This window comes from Cucumis sativus, chromosome 1 (assembly GCF_000004075.3).
Source record: "Cucumis sativus cultivar 9930 chromosome 1, Cucumber_9930_V3, whole genome shotgun sequence".
Lineage (NCBI taxonomy): Eukaryota > Viridiplantae > Streptophyta > Magnoliopsida > Cucurbitales > Cucurbitaceae > Cucumis > Cucumis sativus.
The window spans coordinates 15,856,837-15,877,400 of record NC_026655.2 but is presented as its reverse complement, the minus strand read 5'-3'; the positions used below and the strand labels follow the sequence as shown (position 1 = coordinate 15,877,400).

Sequence of the window (20,564 nt, the reverse complement as noted above, 5' to 3'; positions counted from 1 at the left end):
AGACTTCTCTTATTATTATGTTAAATTGTTTTTGTCATTATTAGATCATAATGTCAACTTATTATTATTATTTGCACGGTCTAATATTGGATTAATATTCAATAATCATATCTATCTAACTATAGGGTGATTTATTTAATTAATTTATTCTTTTTTCCAAAAGGTAAGACTATGTTTTCCTTTAATTAAGAAATGAGAATTAATTTAGTTCAATGGATATGTGAATATATTATTTAATAATATGACTGATGGGATCTCTCTCTCTCTCTTTAATATTATTTAATATCTAGAAATCTTTTGACCATCTTAATTAATTAATTAATTATATATCCTTTGAAATCTAACAGATCAGAAATTCAAATTGGTATTGTTTACTTCAATAAAATAATCAGTTCCAAACTTTAATTTTATTTTAATTTGTAGATTTCGTGAACTTTTGATTACAGGTACTCACGAGTACAAGCTAAGTTAAAAATATTAGAGAAATATAATGATGACTTATAAAGTTATATGTCAATTTTAAACTACATTATAATAATCTTTTGGTGACAAATTTTACCCGATCCTCATTTATGCAATTCTCAATAAAATTAAACTTTATCAATCATAACAAACTTGTTTTATTATAATTAAATCACATAGTCAACATGTCATCATTTATAAAATATAAATTGACGTCAAAATCCTAAATTATGGTAGCGTTCACACAGTCATTGTCGACATTGAACACATGAAAATGTAGAAAATTCGATATATGACATTTCTCAAGTTCATGGTAGTTCAAATTAGGGGTGATCATCGGTCAATCAGAATCGATTTCTTTTTTACAAAATCGACCGTGAACCAATCATGGTCGGTTTAGTAAAGTGTCAAACCGATCTCAATATCGATGAGTAAAGGTTGGTCGATTGTTTTTTGTCGGGTTAGACTCGACTTTTTGGTGTATGAGGGTTAGCCCTAGTTTAGATCCACTTGTTACCTGGAAAAGATTTGATAAAAGAATAATAGAGGAAATAAATGAAAAGGGGTTGGGTGTAGATGAATGATGAATGTAGTTGGAGGAAAAAGAGGAAGATGGAAAAGTCAAAGGAAGTGATAATGGCATTTGCTTCCTTTTAAGTTTAAGTCTTTACATATCCCACGTGCGCTCCATCCAAGCGTGCATTTTCTACAATTATTCTTCTTTTTCTTAATTATAATTAACCTTTCTTTCATTTTATAAAAACCTAATATTAATATTTCTCATTATCTCAAAATATAAATTATTACGATGTGATTGGAATATTATTTCATCTCTACAAAAAAAAATATATTTGAATATTTCCACCACTTTTTTAAATTAGGAAAGAAAATCACTTACACTGTACACTACAATAAGTTGACACAAATCCCTTATTATAAATTTGGTTTTTCCACCAATAAATTTTTGAATGTTTAATGTAATGATTATATTTACAATTATCATTAAAAATCTTGTTTGAAACAAAAGAGTTGAAGTTGAATGTAATCGATTCCAAATTAGTCAAATAATGTATCATCTTATTTCTTTTTATAGAAGAACTTTTTTCTGTTTTCTTAATGCTTTTCCACTTTGAATCTATGATCCCACCATTAAATTTGTGTTTTTTGTTTTTATTTCCTTGTTAACTTTTTGAAAGTCAGAGTTTCATAAATGTGCACATGACCCCTTTTTTTAGAAGAAAAAATAAAATACAAATACAAATATTGTCCTTTTAAAAATATATATATATATAGTAAATAAATAAATAGAAATTTAGTGATTTATTTATTTATTTATTTAATAAATGGTTGATATCCCCAAGGTTACGGCGCCCTGTTTGCCTTTTACCCTTTTAACCCATACCTCAATTTCTTTACATTACAATATCATTTTCTTTTCGTTTTTAAACTTAAATAAATATATATATTTATTCATAGTCTATTATGATTCAATTAATTCTCTAACCCAACTATGGAGTGACTTTTATTTCACTTTATAAAACTACTCTTCAAATTTTAGAAATTTGATTTTTTGTTAGAGACTAGATGGAATAGCAAGGATATCAATAGCCCTTCCCACCTGATTAACGAAACAAACACCTATTTCTTACTAGAAAGAAGCACATGGAATCACAAATTGATTTTCTATCATACAATTCTAGTTATATTGAGTTGCACTTATTTTATTTTATTATTATTTGACCTTGCTATGGATGTTAGAATCCATATTGTTTACTTTTATATTTTCTTTTCTACTCAATGTTCTAGTCATTCACTTTCTGATTCCAATTTTAAAAAAATAAAAAATAGTAAAAGGTGGAAGAGCCGAGGAGAGAGATTTGAGTTCTCAAAAGAAAAACAAATTAGTGTTTAGGTTTATTTGATAAATGGGTTGATTATGTTTTCACATTGGCATAAAATATTTAGAGAATAAATGAGTATTTTTTTGGTTATCTATCAATTTAAAATAATTAACATGACGAAAACTCTAATCATCCAAAATAGAAGTCACATCAACGAGATTCTAAGGGTATAAATATAAGTAAGTTTTTTTTTCTTTCTAAACCTTATGATCTAAAACAATTTTTTTAAAAGTTTAAGAATCAAAACAAAACAACGTATCAAGTTTAGCAACCAAAATATCGTAAGTAATTTAAAAAGAAATTTTTTATCATATTTAATTTGGGGTCGTAACCATTTGAAATCTTTAAAATTAAACTTGTTTAGTTGTTTTTTTTTCTCTCTTTAATTTACTATTGTTTGCACCTTTATTAAATTGAAGAGTTGAATTTTAGCTCAATACAAAGAGAAAAATTAAAAAAAAAATTAATTTTTTTTAAAAAATATTGGTAAAACTTAAAATAGTTGATAAAACAAAAAAAGAAATAGAGGTAAAAGGTGTAATGAGAAGAGTGTTGAACTGAAATTTTTTCACTCTAAGAAGTGTGGGGAGAATTAAAATATAATGAAGAACGTTTTTTAAATCGTTCAAATGTAGAATTTATTCGATTATTAGGAGGAAAGCCATTAGATAAGTAAAGTTTAAGATTTTTTTTTTAAATTAATGATTTAGCTTAAATTTGGAAATTGTAAAAGAGATTAGGTAAAACATATAGTAGATTTAGGCTGCTAATGTGGGGTTAGGTTAAGATTTTGAATAAAACTATAAATTCAGAAGTTTAGTCAAAATAAAGACATAAGAACCCATTTGACTAAAAACGAGTGGGAAATTAAAATTGGAAGTCCTATAAATATCTATTATTTGTTTAAATAAACTCCACTCTTTACTAATTCCAACAACAAAGTTTGGTAGGTTCAACATCGCTCCAAAAATAAACGAATATCTTACATTGGTGAATGTCAAATTCACAAATGACTCAAAAAGACAATGATTGCGAACGAGATTCATGTGCCAACAATATATATATTACTTTTAGTCCCTAAGTTAGCAAAGTAGTGTTAATTTTATCTTTGAACTTTGATTTGTAATGATATAGTTCTTATACTTTACTTTTAAAGATATAGTAATTTAGCCATTGAACTTTAACATGTAATTGAACGTTTTTATACTTTTAAATTTGTAACCATCCATTCTTTTATAGTTTCAAGTTTGTAATATTTTAATTCCTATCATACAAAATAACATCAAACTTAGTTTTCAATGATTTTGTTTTTATAATTTATAAACAAACTTGACCATTTAGTTTGTCAATCTACACATATAAGAAATTTTAATAGATTTTAACTCTAAATCATTACAAATTATAAAGTAGGTTATAAAGTACAAAGACTAAATTGATATTAATTAAAGTTTAGAGACTAAACTATTACAAACTAAAATTTAGAAGTTTAAATTAATTGTTATTGTCATGAAAGTTTAAATATCCTAAAGTAAGACTTATATATCAAGTTCTTGTTTGGATTTTGTTTGTGATTAGTTGTAGGTAAATAGAAGACTAAGAGATCGTTGAATATGAGTTGTTCAGAGAAGTGAGTTATATGACACGAAAAGGATGTCCATTTAAAATTTAAATAGAGCAAAGTAAGTTTGAAGGTTTCGGAGAAAGTCGTTGAAATAAGGAAGATAATTAGAAGAAAGTAGGAAAATTATAAGTAATCTGGCACACTTAAACAATTCAATTTTAATAGTGACCTTATATATTTGTCGAGTAACTTTGCATTTCCATCTTTTTCTATTTTTCACATTTATCAAATAACTTCATTTTTCATTCTTTATCTTCTTTTTATATTTATCGAAAAACATTTTTTTTTACAACTCTACACCCAAACATAATCTTTCCAACTTCAACATTTTAATTTTAAACTTTTTAATGTGCCATTGAGTGGGCCAAACGGCCCCCTTAAAGATAAAAAAATATGAATGAAGAATGAAGCAAAGAAAGAAATATAAGTACGTACGTGCTAAAATTACTATAAAATGTTGATGGTATATAAAATTGATGTTTTTTAACCGTGAACAACCTAGAAACCTATTAGTAGGTGTGTAAGAATATGAGTTGAACCTAAATAACACGAACTACCAAACTCATATTATAAGGAACTCATATTATAAGGGTTGGATTAGGTTAGTTTAAAATATGAGTTGGGTTGGGCTAATTTTTATTCCAGGTTTGATTGAGTTCTAATTGGAGAATTGAAAAATTAACCCAAATTAATAATATATATATATATATTTTTAATAAAAATAAATTAGGTATATAAACTTTGAATTTATTGTATGAAATTTTGAATTATGTATGTTTGAAATTTAAATGTAACAATTTTGAACTTTTATAACTATTAGAAAATAGAAACGAAAGAAACAATTATACAACCCGACAACCTAATCCAACCCATATTTTACGAGTTGAGTTATAAACTAAATTTGAATTATATTCAGATTGTCAACTCAAATAACTCGAAAATATGAGTTGAGTTAAAACTATTTTTCAATCCAACTTGATTTCACTCGTACTCGTTAAATAAAAAAAAGGGTTTATTTTACCATTTCTACTCATCATATGTGGAAGCAAAACACATAGGTAAAGGGTTAAGAATATTTTATACAAAGTTTAAGTTAAATGGAAAAAAAGAAGATTTGCATAAACCATTAATTTAATGAAGTTAGGACAAAAGAGATATTTAAACGTAGGATAAAAAATTATAGTAACTTTAAACCGTTGATGTGAACTGTGAGGTGGACCCATTTGGCTCAAATGTGGGTCCAAAAAAATTGAATTATATTATATTTTAATAATAAAAAGCTGATGTCAGATTATGAAATGACAGCTAGGATTTGACATTCTTAACTAATTATCTTTTAAGAGCCAACCAACAATGCTTTTTTTTAAAAAAAAAAAAAATTAATTTCAATCTTATTATGCTGGGAGAAATCCATTTTAATATTCAATAATTTCACAAGTTTAATTTGTTGAATATGTATATTTATTTATGTATCTATTTGATGAATGATATACATTCTATTCTTTAGTTTAATTGGTGCCTTGTAGTCATAGGATGGATTTTGATGAACAAAATGTGTTTGTTGGTGTGAGTTTAGTGAATAGATAAATTCTTTCGGGTTAAACAAGTTTAGTGTATTTTGAAATTCTCGTTTTGTCGAGTAATTGTGTAAGATATTGAAGAATTAATTGGATAAAACAGATATATTTTTTTTATATTTGAACTATTTAGGAAAATGGAACTTTCTTTTTTGTATTTTTTAGAGTAATTTCAATTGGTTCAAAAAACGCTCTCGAAATTGTCACCTTGAAAAGCATTAAAAATAATAATTTAATACTTCATCATTTGAATGATTTCTTTTTATCATGAAAACTTTTGTAAGATTGTTAACATGGAATTAACTTAACTGACATTTGTATGTTTCCGAAGACAAGAGATATCGGTTTCATATATCCCAAACTCTCAAGTTGTAGTTAAAAAAACATTCATAGGACAAAAAAAAAAAACATACATATTAATCAATATACATATAGAAGATTGGTTTATATATATATAAGTTGTTATGCAAAGAAAATTAACACTTAATTTTCATAAGTAAGACTGTATTGTATATAGTTGAGCGAAACTTATGTTGGCAACTTTCTAAGTGTTTATTAACATTTTTTTTTTACTTATAAACAGTTGAGAAGTCAATCCAAATATACGTTCAATTAATCCAAATATACATTCAATTGTTATAACTTTCTTAATTGTTAATGAATCAAATGTGTTTCTAACCTAGATTCTCAAGGTAACAAATATAGTTTTGAAGACGGTCTCCAAATTTTATTTCATTTAAAAAAAAGAATTTAATTTATGGGAAATTGCAATGGAGGACTATTTTAGCAATAATAATTAAGGATATAGCAACATTTTAAAAAAATTGCAAATATAACAAACCTATCATTAATAGACTTGTATCGCCGATAGACTTCATATGGTATATCAGGATATTTACAACATGGTCTATCACTGATAGACTTATATCATTGATAGAATTTGGCAAATTTTTTAAAATTGTGCTATATACTTAATTAATTTGAATTTAAATGCTAAATTTGCGACAACTCCTTAATTTATGGAAGAAGAGTGGACGTGGGCCCATTCAATGGGCTGGGCGTCCTTCTAAGGGCCCAATTTAACAAGGGATTGGTCCATGACGAAGCCCAAAACTCCATCCCCTCTCAATTTTCATTTCCATATATTTATTATTACGAAAAAGATATAAAGATTCATCAATCCGACGATTTGAGATATAGAAAACATTACCAATCATTTCGTTAAAAATCCTCCCAATGCCATGAAATTCCTCGTCGCATTCTTCTCTTTACCGTCACTACAAAGATAACTATCCTTAACCAAAAATCAAAGCTTCGGCATTCCGTTTCACTACTCCATCGATTTCCTTGTAAGTTCATAGTTCTCATTCTATTTCATTTCCCCCTTTCTTCATCTCTTGTTGTTGCTGGAGTATGAATTCTGGGTTTTCAGTATACGTTTCGTTTTGAGAGGTTTACGTTAAATTTACGCCGAAATTGATTTCCAGTTGAAGCTGATGACTTAGAAGTTATTAACTTTTGGTCGCCCCCCATGTGTTTGATAAAATTTGCTTTGTGTATTTTTTATTGTCACTTCGATTAGTTGCTATTATTTGTATAATTCAGTTACTTTTATTGATTTTCCATAATCTTTTTTAGCAACAGTTGCATAATGACGCGACTGCATTGATGTTGCCTTAAGGGGATGCTTTAAAATTTATCCTACTTTTGGACTCCCTTTGTTTTGAATGATTAATAGCTTAAACTATTCGAATATTTCTCTTTATTTTGCTCAATATGATTTTCCCGGCGGCATATTAATCCTGCATTGCTTGCCCCTCTTCTTTCTTTCCCTTTTACCATTCAATTCTTTTTTGCTCATTTTGCATATTTGTAAGTCTTATAGTTATAGCTTTTCTAATTTGTTGCAAGATAGGTACTATTAATTCTCAGCATTCCTTCTTTTGATTACTTTGTAAAATTAAGTTTTTCTGGTTTCAGGATGGATTGTAGCACCTGTAACTACTCCCTTAGCATTATTTCATCTTGTTCTGTTAAATGGGTTGCATTCCCTTCAAAATTTGAGTCCCGGAGAATTTCCTTTCAGAATAAATCTGAATTTTTAAAACCGAATACATGCCCTGGTCTTAGTTTGCTGGATTCTTTGCAGGTATGAATAGTTTCTTAAGTTTTCATTTTTTGCTCTTACCTACTGTGTCTTACCTTATTTTCTTTTCCAGCATTTGAATTTTTTATTTTTATTGTGATTTGCAGCATCTTAGTAACTTCGACTTCAAAGCCCTAACCAAATCTAAGATATCATCATGGAAGATTCCTTGTTCATATTCCTGTGTTATAAAATGTGACCATCCTCAAAATGCTGATTTTCCTCGCTACTATTCCAAGAAGGAGAAGAAGCCATTTCCAGTTCCCATTGTGGAATTGAGACGAGCAGCCAGGGAGAGGATGAAAAATAGTAAAGGCCAGCCGAGAATGCGAGTACCACCTCCAAAGAATGGGTTGTTAGTTAAGAGCATGATACCAATTGCCTACAAGGTATTCAATGCAAGAATTACATTGATTAACAATCTCAAGAAGCTCTTGAAGGTGATACCTGTTCATGCTTGTGGGTAATTTTCTTTTTTAGTCTCCAATTAACTCCTTAGCTAGTAATAAGAAGTATCTTGAAGTTACTTCATGGCACGTTTGAAGTTTGGCGCTTTGAAAGAATCTTCTTACCATGTTAACTGGGTCTATTAAATATGACGATGTTGTTTCCAGTTCATTTACTGGAATTTCTTTTAATCTAACAGCTGTAGTTTATTAATGCATTATACTAATCTGAAAATTAAGTGGTGGTTGAATGTTAAGTTGCAAGTAACTTCAGCATTTTTTTTATAGGTGGTTTAACTTTATGCGGTTATTTGTGATCCCAACTTAACGAAGATTGATGGGTGCTAAAGTCCCGCATTGTTTGGTTGAAAATAGACATGATACGAACCACCATTAATAGTCTACACAGACACCTATATCTTAGAAGTCAGACATCACTGCACATAAAAAAATCATATGGATGTCATCCTGAAAAATTAACGTTTGAGCTTAATCTAATTTCCACTCATACTTACCGACTCAATTAATCACCAGTATAATTTAAAAGTCGTGGTCTGTTGGATGTGAGATATCCTGCCACATTCTTCTCAAACAGATCTTCACAACTTTGTCTAAATGTGATGAAAGTTATGCAGGTTTTGCAATGAAATCCATGTGGGACCTGTTGGACATCCATTCAAGTCATGCAGAGGGAAAAATGCTAGTCTCCGGAAGGGGCTTCATGAGTGGACGAAGGCAACTCTTGAAGACATTTTTCTGCCAGTAGAAGCATACCACCTCTACGATCGCCTTGGGAGACGTATTTCTCATCAGGAAAGATACTCAATTCCACGAATTCCTGCAGTGGTCGAGCTTTGCATTCAAGCGGGTGTTGATCTTCCTGACTATCCTGCAAAGAGAAGAAGGAAACCAGTCATCCGCATCTCAAAAAGTGAATACATTGATGCTGATGAAAGTGAACTACCAGACCCTGAACCAGAAGTACCTCTAAAACCTTTGTTAACAGAAATACCAGATTCCGATGCTGTTGCCCCGAGCGACGTAGAAGACATAGCTTGGCTTGCTGACCAAACAATTCAAGCATGGGAGCAGATGAGGAGAGGAGCCAAAAGACTGATTAAGATGTATCCAGTGAGAGTATGTGGGTATTGCCCTGAGGTACATGTTGGTAGCAGTGGGCACAAGGCACAGAACTGTGGAGCTTTCAAGCACCAACAACGAAATGGGCAACATGGTTGGCAAAGGGCCGTGCTCGACGACCTGATACCACCAAGATACGTGTGGCACGTTCCAGACGTAAATGGACCACCATTGCAGAGAGAGCTAAGAAACTTTTATGGACAGGCTCCTGCTATAGTTGAAATGTGCATTCAAGCTGGGGCTGCAATCCCAGATGAGTACAAATCAACCATGCGAATGGATGTGGGGATTCCCTTGGACATTAAAGAGGCTGAAATGGTGGTTTGAGTTTTTTCCTTCTTGTTAAGTTGTTAAGCACTAAAATATTAGTGTGTACTATCAAAATGAATAGATGGCTGTATCTTCCATTTGTAATATTAACTTAAAGAAACACGAAAAAGGTGTATGGTCTGAGTTGTAGCTTGGAAGTCTCTGATAAGTGTGAAAATTAAAAAATTAGCTCAAAAATAGTTTCTATTTTTCTCACTCTTCTAACCAATTATTTAATTGAGGTATTGTGACAAAAGTACAAACTTTTACTTTCTTGCAAATGGTGCTATTTGTGGAAGATGAAATGTGTTTTGTTTACTTTTACAATTTCTCACGTTAAGCTTCTAAGTTAAATTAATAGAATATTCTGAAAATTTGTCACATCTGGATTTTTTTATTTGGGGTTCATCCAAAATGATTAGCTCAACTAGCATAAAAACTTTTACTATCAGCCTCTAGATTGGAATTTCCATTGTCCCACTTTAGATATGAAAGGAAAACAAAAGGTATTTCAAAGTTAGATTAGTCTAACTTATAGTTAAAAAGTTGAATCTACATATATTACTTGAATTTGTTCATAATAGAAAACTCATGTTTACAAAACTTAGACAATCTCATATAAACAATTTAAACGTAGTCAAATCATTCCCCCATCAAAACATATTTTAAATGACATTTCAAGCCTCGTGATATCATTTATTTTATATTCATCTTGGCCACAAATACACTAGAAAAGTATCACTTTTGTTAAAGTAATTATAGATCAATCGTAATTGACATATGCTCTTCATTTCATGAAGTTTAAACATTTGTTCGATAGATGTCACAACACAAACCCAAAACAAAAAGGAAAAGAAAAGTTTAAATTTTTTTAGTTTTTGTAATAACATGTGGGAAACCATTTATATTTTTCTAATAAAAAACATACAATATTGAAAGAAGAAATCCAAAGAAAAGAAACAGAGCGAGTCCAATGGCTGATTTGAAGGCCATTTTAAACTGCCATAATCTACAAGTAACTGCCATTTGTTCAATCCAAATCCTCACATCTTCCCGCTTTCTTCTCCAATACCCCTTTTTCTTCCTCTCTTTGTTCTAATTCCAAATCCCCCAAACCAATTTCAGTACCACGGGCTTCTCACAAAGAAAATCCAAAAACAGAGGAAGAACAGAGCATCGGCAATGACAGGATCACAGCAAGTAAATGCCACCGGCGACAGAATGAACGGCCCATCTCTGGCTCAGCACACCACTGAGGTTCTTCACCAGCGCAAGAAGCTTCCTGTTTGTCCAATGAGAATGGCGATTGGCTACTAAGAATAAGCCGGAAGCTTCTGCTCTTGATGTTGCCAAAGTTACCACGGGTATCTCTACTCCCAACCACACACATCCTCGCACGTACAGATATATCCCTAGACTAAAACGTGTTTGAATTGTCTTTCTAACGGTTTAAAATAAATGTGTACAAGTAAAAGAAAAATATTTATGAACAGTTAGAAAGTCCATCTAAACAAAAAGAGAGATTCTTTTATTTTTGAATCTTTCCGTTTGTTTTTATTATTTTCACCTTTTTATACGATGATATGTAATAGGTTTTTATGTTAAATTATGTAACTTTTTTCTCCTAGTTATACATGTTTTAAAGTAGAGAAATTTTCATTACACTTCTACTTTTGTTGAATGATGAATTGAACTGTGAAGATCTTTTACAAAAAGAATAAAATAAAAGAAATGGTTTCTATTGATTCTTTAACATGTAACTTGTGAAGCAGAATTAGATTGACTTTGACATTAATCACAGTAAAAATGGTTTCATTGGTAAGGAAGTTGACATAAGTTCAAGAAATAGAGTTTTAATGGAAAGGAGTACGTTATGGATTGCGGAAAAAACCATGCAAAGATAGAAACCAACAAACTCATTTCACTATGAAAAGCCAAACGTTTAGAAGAAATTTGTGCAAAGAGAAAAGTTTAGTAAAGAGTGGTTTGTGGAAGTTAGCATAACAACAAATAAAGTGGTTTTTGTCAATAAATTGTGAGATAAAAGTCTCCAACTTTTTTTATCCTCCTTCCATACTTAATCCTTAAAATGTTTGTTTCCCCTCCTATTAAGTCACATTTTTCATCCTCATTTTAGTTGAAAAATTAGCAAAAATTGTTATTTTATAACTTAAAAGTGTTAAAATAACTTAAGATAAGAGGAGGTTCGAGGATATAATACTTAAAATCAATCACCTCACCACATGTACGTCATGTTCTTAAACTTTTTTTTCAAAGAAATGAATATAAGCCAAGTATCATGACAACCTTTTTACAACTATTAAAACGGCGTAATAAACATGCTATCTTTACACCTTTGATTATACTCTCGTCATGTTTCCGGACACTTCAAAGTTATATTACATAGTTTGAGATATAACTCTCATTCCATTTGTGAACTGTGTTCAAATCTAAGGTGAAACTGACTTTTAGACTTTATGTAGAAGATTTTAAACAAATGGTTAAACTTTTTAATAATGTCCAGATTTATTGATTTATATAATTCTCCATTTAGGTTTAATGTGAGAATTTTATATTTTTGCTTTTATGAAATGAATCTACATGCAAATATTATACCCTCTTTACAAGATACATAAATACATACAATACAGAGAGATCATATCAGAACCTGTATTGAAGGCAAATCGGACAATTTCCAACCATTCATTTTATTGAAAATCATTCCAAACAGACTAAATCAAAGATTAGGTAGATTATTGATTCTATATAAACATGACGAAAGAAGCAAGGAAAAATGTTGAACATAGTTCAAACCGTGAAATATATATAAAGGAAAGAGTAAGCAGAGTGAAGCACATGATTTTTTGTTTCCTCCATTACTATCAGAACAAGGGGAGTACTACAACGGAACTGTTTTGTTGCTTACAATTCTCTCTCCAAGTCTCCTATTCAGCAGTAAAAGAACATAACAAACAAGAAAGTAATAACTGGAATCTCCAAAACACCCTGTACTAAGAAAGATTCAAAAGAAAAAGACAAAAAGAAAAACTGAAAAAGCCGCTTCTAAATCCAAACAATTTCCAGGAGAATGTTGTCTGTCTTTTCCTAACCCGGAGTGACCCTCTTCTTCCTCCTTTGCTACATGAACAAAAACTTCAAAAGTATTTAACATTTCTCCATTAAATCAATCAATTTTCACCGAGGAGTAGATGAGTCTTGTGAACCAGAAACATGCGTAGAATCCAATTGTACCAGTCAGGACAAAGAAAGCGTATGAACCAATCAGCATATACCCAAAGTATAACATCCCTGACACCGGCTTTGTTATATCAAGCTTTGTGAAGAAGTAGAAGGCAGCATAGAGGAAGAGGTAGAGTGCAGAGGAGCCTGAAGTCAGATATGATCTCCACCACCAATGGTAGTCCTCACTGCACAGTTGGAAGTAGCAGAGCACAATTGTGATCTCAGCGCAAGTGACTATCAGGATGAGGAACACAATGAAGAGGAAACCAAAGATGTAGTAAAATTGGTGCAACCATATGGAGGTAAGGATGAAAAACAGCTCAATAAAGACTGCCCCAAAAGGGAGTATCCCTCCAATGAGAACGGAGAATGTAGGGTTCATGTACCAAGCTTGTTCTGGGATCTGTCTTGGGATTTTGTTAGTCTTCACAGGGTCCTCAATTGCTGGCTTCTTAAACCCAAGATAGCCGCCTACGAAGACAAGAGGAACTGAGATACAGAACCATAAGAATACTAGCGCAAACATGGTTCCAAATGGCACTGCTCCAGAGGATTTTTCTCCCCAGATTAAAGCATTCAAAACAAAGAAAATGGAAAATATTGTGGCAGGAAACATGATAGCTGTTTTCAGTGTGATTTTCTTCCACTCTGTTCCCTTAAACATTCGATATAGACGAGCAGAAGTGTAGCCAGCAAAAATGCCCATGAAGACCCAGAGTAGGAGCATGGCAGTCATTAAACCCCCTCTGTTTGAAGGGGAGAGGAAACCAAGAGCAGCAAATATGATGGTGACAAGACTCATGCCAAAAAACTGAACACCTGTACCAACGTACACGCATAGTAAATCGGATTTTAATGGAGGCCTGAAAACATCACCATGGACCAGTTTCCAACCAGTCTCTTCTTGAGCTTCTTCTTGGGTCTCCAACTGATTATATTTAGAAATATCACGGTAAAGTGTCCTCAACATAATCATGGCCACCATACCCGAGAGGAAAAGAACAATCATCAAGGAATTAACTATTGAAAACCAGTGAATCTGATCATCAGCCATCAAAAGATAGGTATCCCACCTAGATGCCCATTTCACATTACTTTCCTAAAACATCGAAGTAGTGATAATTAGAGGGAGAAGGGGGAAAAATTAGCCTGCACATGACAATAAAGAGATGCACGTAAAATTCTATATACGCGTATGGCAACTGACCAGATACTCGACATCATAAGTAAAGATGATTTCATTCTTCTCTTCAACTTCTTGAGGAGTATCAGAGTTGGTAACCAAACGTTTTGCATGCGGATCACAGGTTGTCAAGCGGGTATTCTCAGTCCAAGAATCTTCATACGTATGCTTCACACTAATCATACAATATACCAACCAAATTATATAGCTGAGCAATTTCTATCTAAAAGTGAGACTAGAAAAATGCTACTAGAAGAAGAAAAGCAGTAATAGAACCTGAATGGTTTGACCTCAAATCCTACAATCCTTGACAACTCGGTTATCTGATCCTTGTGAATCTTGACCGTGAAGGTCAAGTGGTTATAGATAAAATGCCTTTCCTCTTTGTTCTGCAAAAATTAAACACATATATTGATTTATCTATCTAGAATATAGATTACATGCATAAAAATGTCAAATTATCCACATTCTAAACATATCCTCATTTACCCCAGCATACTGTCCTCTGAGACCAACATGAAAACCATGTTGATACACAATTGCTGATTCCTGATCAGTCCTTTGTATGGGAAAAACAAGAGGAAGATTGTCCAGAATCCTATATATATGACAAGGAAGGTTATCAAAACAATCCATAAGTTCAAAATCATTATGTCTAGTCGTTCAAAAGGATGACTTACATATTCACCCGATACTCGTCATCTATCTTTTCCTTAAAGTCCTTCGCCATTTTAGCATCAAGAACTATGCGGCACAGAATAGTACACATCTCCGGTTCCCTCATTTTAAACTGTGAGAAACGAAGACAATTTCTCTTAGAAGTTAATAAATAACAAAAAATGAAAGCAAAAAAAAGATTGTGAAAGTTCCTTATAGCATACCTCAAAAGGAGAGTTCTCTATACGATCACCACGAAGAACTTCTCCAAGATTCTCAGCACTATCAAATATTTGCTTTGGACGACAAAAAGGGAGGGAATAATAGGAGTAAGGAAGCTGAGTCTTAATGGAAGTCAATTTGTTAACTTTTACCCTCAGAAGATCTCCCTGCACCAGTAAAAGAATTAGACATCTAAGCTGAATTTCATTACCATTCAACAGAAAAACATGAAATCTCATTTTATTCAACTGCAAGGAACAGAGACTCAAAGGAATCACACAACATGTAATCTTCTCGTTTAATTCGATAATTTCGAACCCATTTTCAATTTCATAGTCCTTTAACACTTCATTTCCAGTTCAAAAAGATCATACAGATTCGGGAAAAATTCAATAACCGACAAGCATTACCAGAGAAGAAACCAAAAAGAAAACGAAATTCCTCATTTTTTCAAACCACCCAAATAGCAAGAAAATCATTAACGCTTAATAATCACACGCAAACGCAAGATCTGAAACCCAAGAACGAAAAACGATGGAGATTCAATCAAAGCTTGATTGACTCAAAACGAGATGGGAATTGAACAAACCTTATGAAAATCCTGGGGAGCCACACCGGGGAGATAGAAACAGGAAGCACGAAAGAAAAGGAAGAGACATGCGAAGATCCAAAGAAGGAACACGAAAGGCCGTCTCGCCATGGCTTAAACAAGAGATCTAAAGCCAACCCAGATCCAAAAATTGCTTCAGAAATCTCTTACACCTCTTTCAGAGACTGTAAATCCCTTACTTTTAGTGGTTTCTTCGTTACCTTACACGAAGAAGAAGAAGAAGAAAACGAATCAATTACTGTTCGTGCCCGAAGCCGTGTGGAGTTATAGAAGACGGTGCAGCCATTGGGGATTGATAACCGTTGGATCTTCTTTTGTTGCCATAACGTGCGGTGTAGATTGCAATATCAACATATTGATTTCTGATTAATTTTCTGTTAAGCGCACATTCACCACTCCATTCTTTTCTCTAAAATTATTGTTTATAAAATGTGTATTAAGAAAATCATTTTTGTGATTCATTTCTTTTGTCAAATTTAGCAACAATTTTTATTTAATATGCATTTGAAGTACTATTTTTTATTTTAATCCTTTTGTATTTCAGATAAAATTGATTGCTAGTTTAGGCACCAATTTTAATTTTAGGTTAGATTATTAAAAACAAACATGGAGAAAAGCAAGTTTGATCTTTTTTACCACTTTCCTTTTGGACAAAAATAATAAATATGAGTGACATATTTGTCGACCCTAATTCAAAACTTGTGCGTAATACTTTTGTTTAACACGTCTTTGAATTTCAACTTTCTTTTCTCCTACAAAAACGAAAATTTTGGCATCTATTATAAGGTCTTGCCTTTTAATTGTTTTTAATATGAAAGGAATATATTATTACATAAAAATATTAAAACATTTGTGGACTCATCCTTTTTAAACCTCATGAATATGAATTTAAACTTATACTTTACCCCTCCCCTCAAAAATAAAGACGAAGCCATTTCAGTAAAGAGAAAATGAACCTGAGCAGATTGTCTACATTCTTGAAACTTCTTACCGTAGAAGAAAATTTGATACAACTTTGAACTCTCTCATAAACAAACTAACACTTGTGGCCATTTTTAAGTAATAATTCAAAAGTCTCATTTTAAGATTATTATACAGTGTAAAACAGTACACAAAACTTACGGCTCATTTACTTCTAACATCAATAAATAGATCATTTGGAGCTTAAACAGACAAAAAATGGAGAATTCTGAGTTTATAACAAATGGTGATCAAGTCTTACTCTTGAGATGTTGTTTCAAGCATTCTCACCGTACGTGGAAGCATGAATTCGGCAAATAAAGGGTAGTGAGATGACGGGTAAAATCCATCGATGTTATCATTCACTACTTCACACAGGACAGGGATCAAAGATCTACCTCTGAAAAGAATCCAATCTACATGTAGATCTTGTGTCTGACGATCCCAGCAAAGGCAAAGTGCTCTAAGAATCAACTTGAAAAATTCAAAAGCCCCCTGTTTGTCACCTGAAACAAGTGACTCGCAGAGTTGGAAAAGGCCGAACAGGCTCCTAAGCAAGTTTTGGCTCAGCTAAATTTCATACCTTTGAAACCATGATAAGTTCGAATAAGAGAAACATTCTTCCTCGCCCGAGCAATCGCCCACGTATCTCTCATGTCCCCCACTGCACCTTTTTCTCTGCCAACAAGAAAGAGAAGCCACAAAACAATCTAGAGTTAAAGAGAATGAGTTTGGTAACTGAATACAAAATCTAAAGTGTTCCGCAAGCTGATTAAGATAAATGAACTATGTGAGCTAATAAGGTTGATTAAGATAGAAAAAGTTTCTTTCTCCTAGCCACAAATGAGGACCTATAGGATTGAACACACTACCCAGGTTGAAAATTACTAATTAGAATACACTTTTTTTTTCGATTACCTGGATCTCCCAAGAAGAAAACGACCGGTAGTTGATTCCTTTTCTGTGTTGAAACCTCCACAGTATATAACTGGCAAGCTAGGAGGTAAGGATGCAATGTGCTGCCATGTAAGCAAAGCACTTCGTCTACGGGCACGAGGGTTGAGCTCGTCCATCTTTGTATTTACTATCTGAAATGAGAACCCAGGAGGTTCAACTCCTTTCAGTTGGAATGTGTGGGCATCACGTCAAGTCAACAAATAACGGAAGTTTCACCATATACACAAAGGCAAAAGGATATGTTAAAATGCAATGAAAGAGAATCTGTAATAAAATCTCAAGGATATCGCCCAAGTTGCTATATGTGGAGCAATCGAACCCCATGACATGCTTCCTGGGACAGAAGGTGATTCCGACAACCAAAATGTGCCACCTTCTAACAGCTCTACCTTTTTAATAGAGGAAAGAGACAGTGAAGCAGAAAAACCACACCAGTTTATCAGACTTGAATTAAAACACATGCTAAATCAAAGGGAAAACGATCTGATACCTTCTCCTTGTCATAATAGATTGTGCAGTGTTCATCTGAATCGTCGTGGGATCCTTTTCTTGAAATTCCAAATTGGTCATAGCCTACAAAATATTTAATACTTCAAAATTACAGGCTAAGACCTAAGAAAATATCTTATATGATTATAGGAAGTTGTATCATGGTTGTTTCTTTCTTCACCCCATTTCTCTTCCACAGTTTTGTATGGGGAAGAAAGTTCCAGTTCCTAATGACAGTCTTAGTTTAGGCATTTGCCACCTCAAATTGAAGCATTCATTGATCATGAGTCAGTTTCCTACGTTGCTCAAGACTCCAAGTTGTTACTGATCTTGCCAACTTAATGAAAAGTTGTTACTGATCTTGTCAAGTTCCAGTTCCTCAAAAATTATTTCATTCACAATTGAAGATTAATCATAAAAAAATCTATTTATTTGAGCTTCACCAAATTCTTCATCCAGGTAGCCAATCAGCGAGAAACTTCTTTGTATCATAGAAAAATCTCATAATTTTTTGGCATCACAGGCTTATTGAAGTTATTCGCCATCCAATATGTTAAAATTTTTAATCCATACAATCGCATATTCATTGTTGAACATAGAAAAAGAAACCTTTTAATCTCATATAAACAATAACAAGCCAACAAGTTTACAAACAATCTCAGTAGCAGCACATACCAGGCAAGCCCTGCTGAAGAAAGTCCAACTGAGATTTCACACCTAAACCCATTAACAAAGAGAAATGAAGGAATCAGAGAGGTAAATGGAAGGAGGTCATCAATTTCTTGACAATCAAATGCATTGAACTCAATCATTAAAGGTAGCCCAAAAAGAGAAAGCTCCACTAGAAGTACACACTACTCAATTGAAGCTCTCTAACAAAATAACCCAGCCCCATGCTCAAAAACTCAAACGAAATCCAACAGAACCAAAAACCCACCAAAAAAACTCGAACAAACAAAAACCCAGATGAATTATTGCGACAAAATCGCACCCAAGATCAAGATCGGCAAGCATTGACAGAATCAAACAAGTAGAGTAGCAGAACAGTAAAAAGAAAAGGGAAATACCTTGTTGAGTGCAGAGAATCGCTGGAGAATAGCTAGTGATGACACTGATACACAAATCCCTTCTCTTCTCCCATGAATTGGAACTCTCCGGTGGTTGATCATCGTGAAGATTAAAGGACATTACAGTCAAAGTAACACTCATTTTTTTAATCCAGAATTTCCTCCACAATCCCTACCTTTTCCTGAACATTGATTCTAAACCTAAAAAGGGATCAGCAGGCAACAGAAGAATCTATAAACCTGTTGGTACATTCCATACTTATGAAACGAGTTAAGGAATCAGTAGTGGCTGAGCTTAAACTTTGAAGAAAGGGAAGAGAGAGAATTAGAAATCATTAATTTAATTTGATTTAAGTCTGAAGAGGACACTGCGGGGTGGGGGCTGAGAACGCACGTGAGAGTCCCACAATTCGATGCTTGGATCACGTGACTAATATGTAATAATTTTGAAAATATATGATCCAATTTCAATTCATTTCTATTTTTAATCAAGATTTGCAATTATTTAATTGAGACTTAGACACACATTGGAAGGAAAAAAAATTGACCATTAATAATAGAATAGAATGCCTGATTTTATACATAAAAGATCAAATATTGCATTTAAATTTTAATTATTGATGCCAAAAATCAAATTGCAGCAATCACTCAAACTTGGTAGCAAATTAAGAGTTTGCATATTAGACATGAAGTTCATGATGGTGTTTATATAGTGAAATCTTAATCTAGGTCATCATCATTTTGATTAAAGAAAAAAAAAAGAACATGCTCTCAAGATTCACATTAAAATTATATATATATTTATCTTTGGATCATGTGCTTAATATTATATTCATCGAAAGAAGAAAACCATACCTTTTTTCTATTTGACATTATGAATAGTAGTGGTGGTACTCAACAACTTGAGTTTAGAGAAACAAAACACTTCATGCCAACCTCTATCACCTCACCATCAAATCTAACTACAAAATTTCCTTCCATTTCAACTACCATACCTTACAAAAATCCCAACCACATTATAATTTATCTTTGCTTAACTTTTTTTTCCCTTTCAAGATTCCATTAATAATCCTTTTTAAACTAAGATTTCGGGTAAACATTTCAATTTTTGTTCATGTTTTTATTTTATTTTTATTATATATTATATAACTAATTTTGTTTTATATTTTTTTAAAAAACAAAATGTGAATTAGTTTACCAAACACACTTGTTTTTTTAAAAAAGTAATTAAATAAATTTTTATTATTCATAATTATAGTGGTGTAACATATACAATAATTTCATTGCAAAGGATGAGTATTAACATCCATACTATTAAATTTAAGTTTAACATATATACAATCTTACTCTTTACTTTTTTTTTATTTGGTTTGAAACTTGGAAATTGGAATCTTATGATTGTCCGATGCCTTTATTATCTTTTATTATTATTATTATTATTATTTTCAAATTAACATTCACGTAAGGCATCAGAGTTCAAGTGTTGGAGGCAGTGCCAACGTGACACATACCATTATTTTAAAGATTCTCTTTCACTTCTTCTTTAATGTTTAATCTCTGACATATGAAAGGAA

At 32.1% G+C, this 20,564-nt stretch overlaps 3 protein-coding genes across 4 annotated transcripts; 1 reads left to right on the top strand and 2 right to left on the bottom strand.

Moving 5' to 3' along the window:
• The first annotated feature begins 6,738 nt into the window (after nt 1-6,738).
• LOC101209221 (APO protein 2, chloroplastic) lies at nt 6,739-9,818 on the top strand. Of its 2 annotated transcripts, none has more exons than XM_011657284.2 (4): nt 6,739-6,910; nt 7,542-7,710; nt 7,815-8,096; nt 8,781-9,818. In XM_011657284.2, the coding sequence occupies exons 2-4, from the start codon at nt 7,543-7,545 to the stop codon at nt 9,618-9,620; spliced, it is 1,290 nt and encodes a 429-aa protein (XP_011655586.1). In that variant the 5' UTR covers nt 6,739-6,910; nt 7,542; the 3' UTR covers nt 9,621-9,818. The 2 variants fall into 2 exon arrangements, with proteins under 2 accessions (XP_011655586.1, XP_004146678.1); XM_004146630.3 differs by having other exon boundaries at nt 7,815-8,170; nt 8,789-9,818.
• A 2,588-nt stretch (nt 9,819-12,406) lies between these two features.
• Nucleotides 12,407-15,760, bottom strand: LOC101208490 (transmembrane 9 superfamily member 9). The gene is made up of 7 exons (XM_004146627.3): nt 15,497-15,760; nt 14,910-15,074; nt 14,709-14,818; nt 14,518-14,626; nt 14,305-14,417; nt 14,053-14,203; nt 12,407-13,944 (listed from the first exon to the last, which is right to left on the bottom strand). The coding sequence occupies exons 1-7, from the start codon at nt 15,605-15,607 to the stop codon at nt 12,787-12,789; spliced, it is 1,917 nt and encodes a 638-aa protein (XP_004146675.1). The 5' UTR covers nt 15,608-15,760; the 3' UTR covers nt 12,407-12,786.
• Nucleotides 15,761-16,480: 720 nt separating this feature from the next.
• LOC101208977 lies at nt 16,481-19,332 on the bottom strand. The gene is made up of 7 exons (XM_004146629.3): nt 18,991-19,332; nt 18,599-18,640; nt 17,925-18,007; nt 17,722-17,823; nt 17,396-17,610; nt 17,061-17,155; nt 16,481-16,983 (listed from the first exon to the last, which is right to left on the bottom strand). The coding sequence occupies exons 1-7, from the start codon at nt 19,130-19,132 to the stop codon at nt 16,736-16,738; spliced, it is 927 nt and encodes a 308-aa protein (XP_004146677.1). The 5' UTR covers nt 19,133-19,332; the 3' UTR covers nt 16,481-16,735.
• Nucleotides 19,333-20,564: the final 1,232 nt, after the last annotated feature.

Bases quoted from the DNA above. Each gene is read 5' to 3' on its own strand.
- LOC101209221 (XM_004146630.3), top strand. From the start codon at position 7,543: ATGGATTGTAGCACCTGTAACTACTCCCTTAGCATTATTTCATCTTGT. The intron at 7,711-7,814 runs GTATGAATAGTT...TGTGATTTGCAG, and splicing joins GTTTGCTGGATTCTTTGCAG to CATCTTAGTAACTTCGACTT. The intron at 8,171-8,788 runs GTAATTTTCTTT...AAAGTTATGCAG, and splicing joins ATACCTGTTCATGCTTGTGG to GTTTTGCAATGAAATCCATG.
- LOC101208977 (XM_004146629.3), bottom strand. From the start codon at position 19,132: ATGAGTGTTACTTTGACTGTAATGTCCTTTAATCTTCACGATGATCAA. The intron at 17,824-17,924 runs GTATCAGATCGT...TCTATTAAAAAG, and splicing joins TCTATTATGACAAGGAGAAG to GTAGAGCTGTTAGAAGGTGG. The intron at 17,611-17,721 runs ATATCCTTGAGA...CGTGATGCCCAC, and splicing joins CACATATAGCAACTTGGGCG to ACATTCCAACTGAAAGGAGT.
- LOC101208490 (XM_004146627.3), bottom strand. From the start codon at position 15,607: ATGGCGAGACGGCCTTTCGTGTTCCTTCTTTGGATCTTCGCATGTCTC. The intron at 14,204-14,304 runs GTTCTATTACTG...TTGTATGATTAG, and splicing joins TTTGAGGTCAAACCATTCAG to TGTGAAGCATACGTATGAAG. The intron at 13,945-14,052 runs GTCAGTTGCCAT...TCGATGTTTTAG, and splicing joins CTTATGATGTCGAGTATCTG to GAAAGTAATGTGAAATGGGC.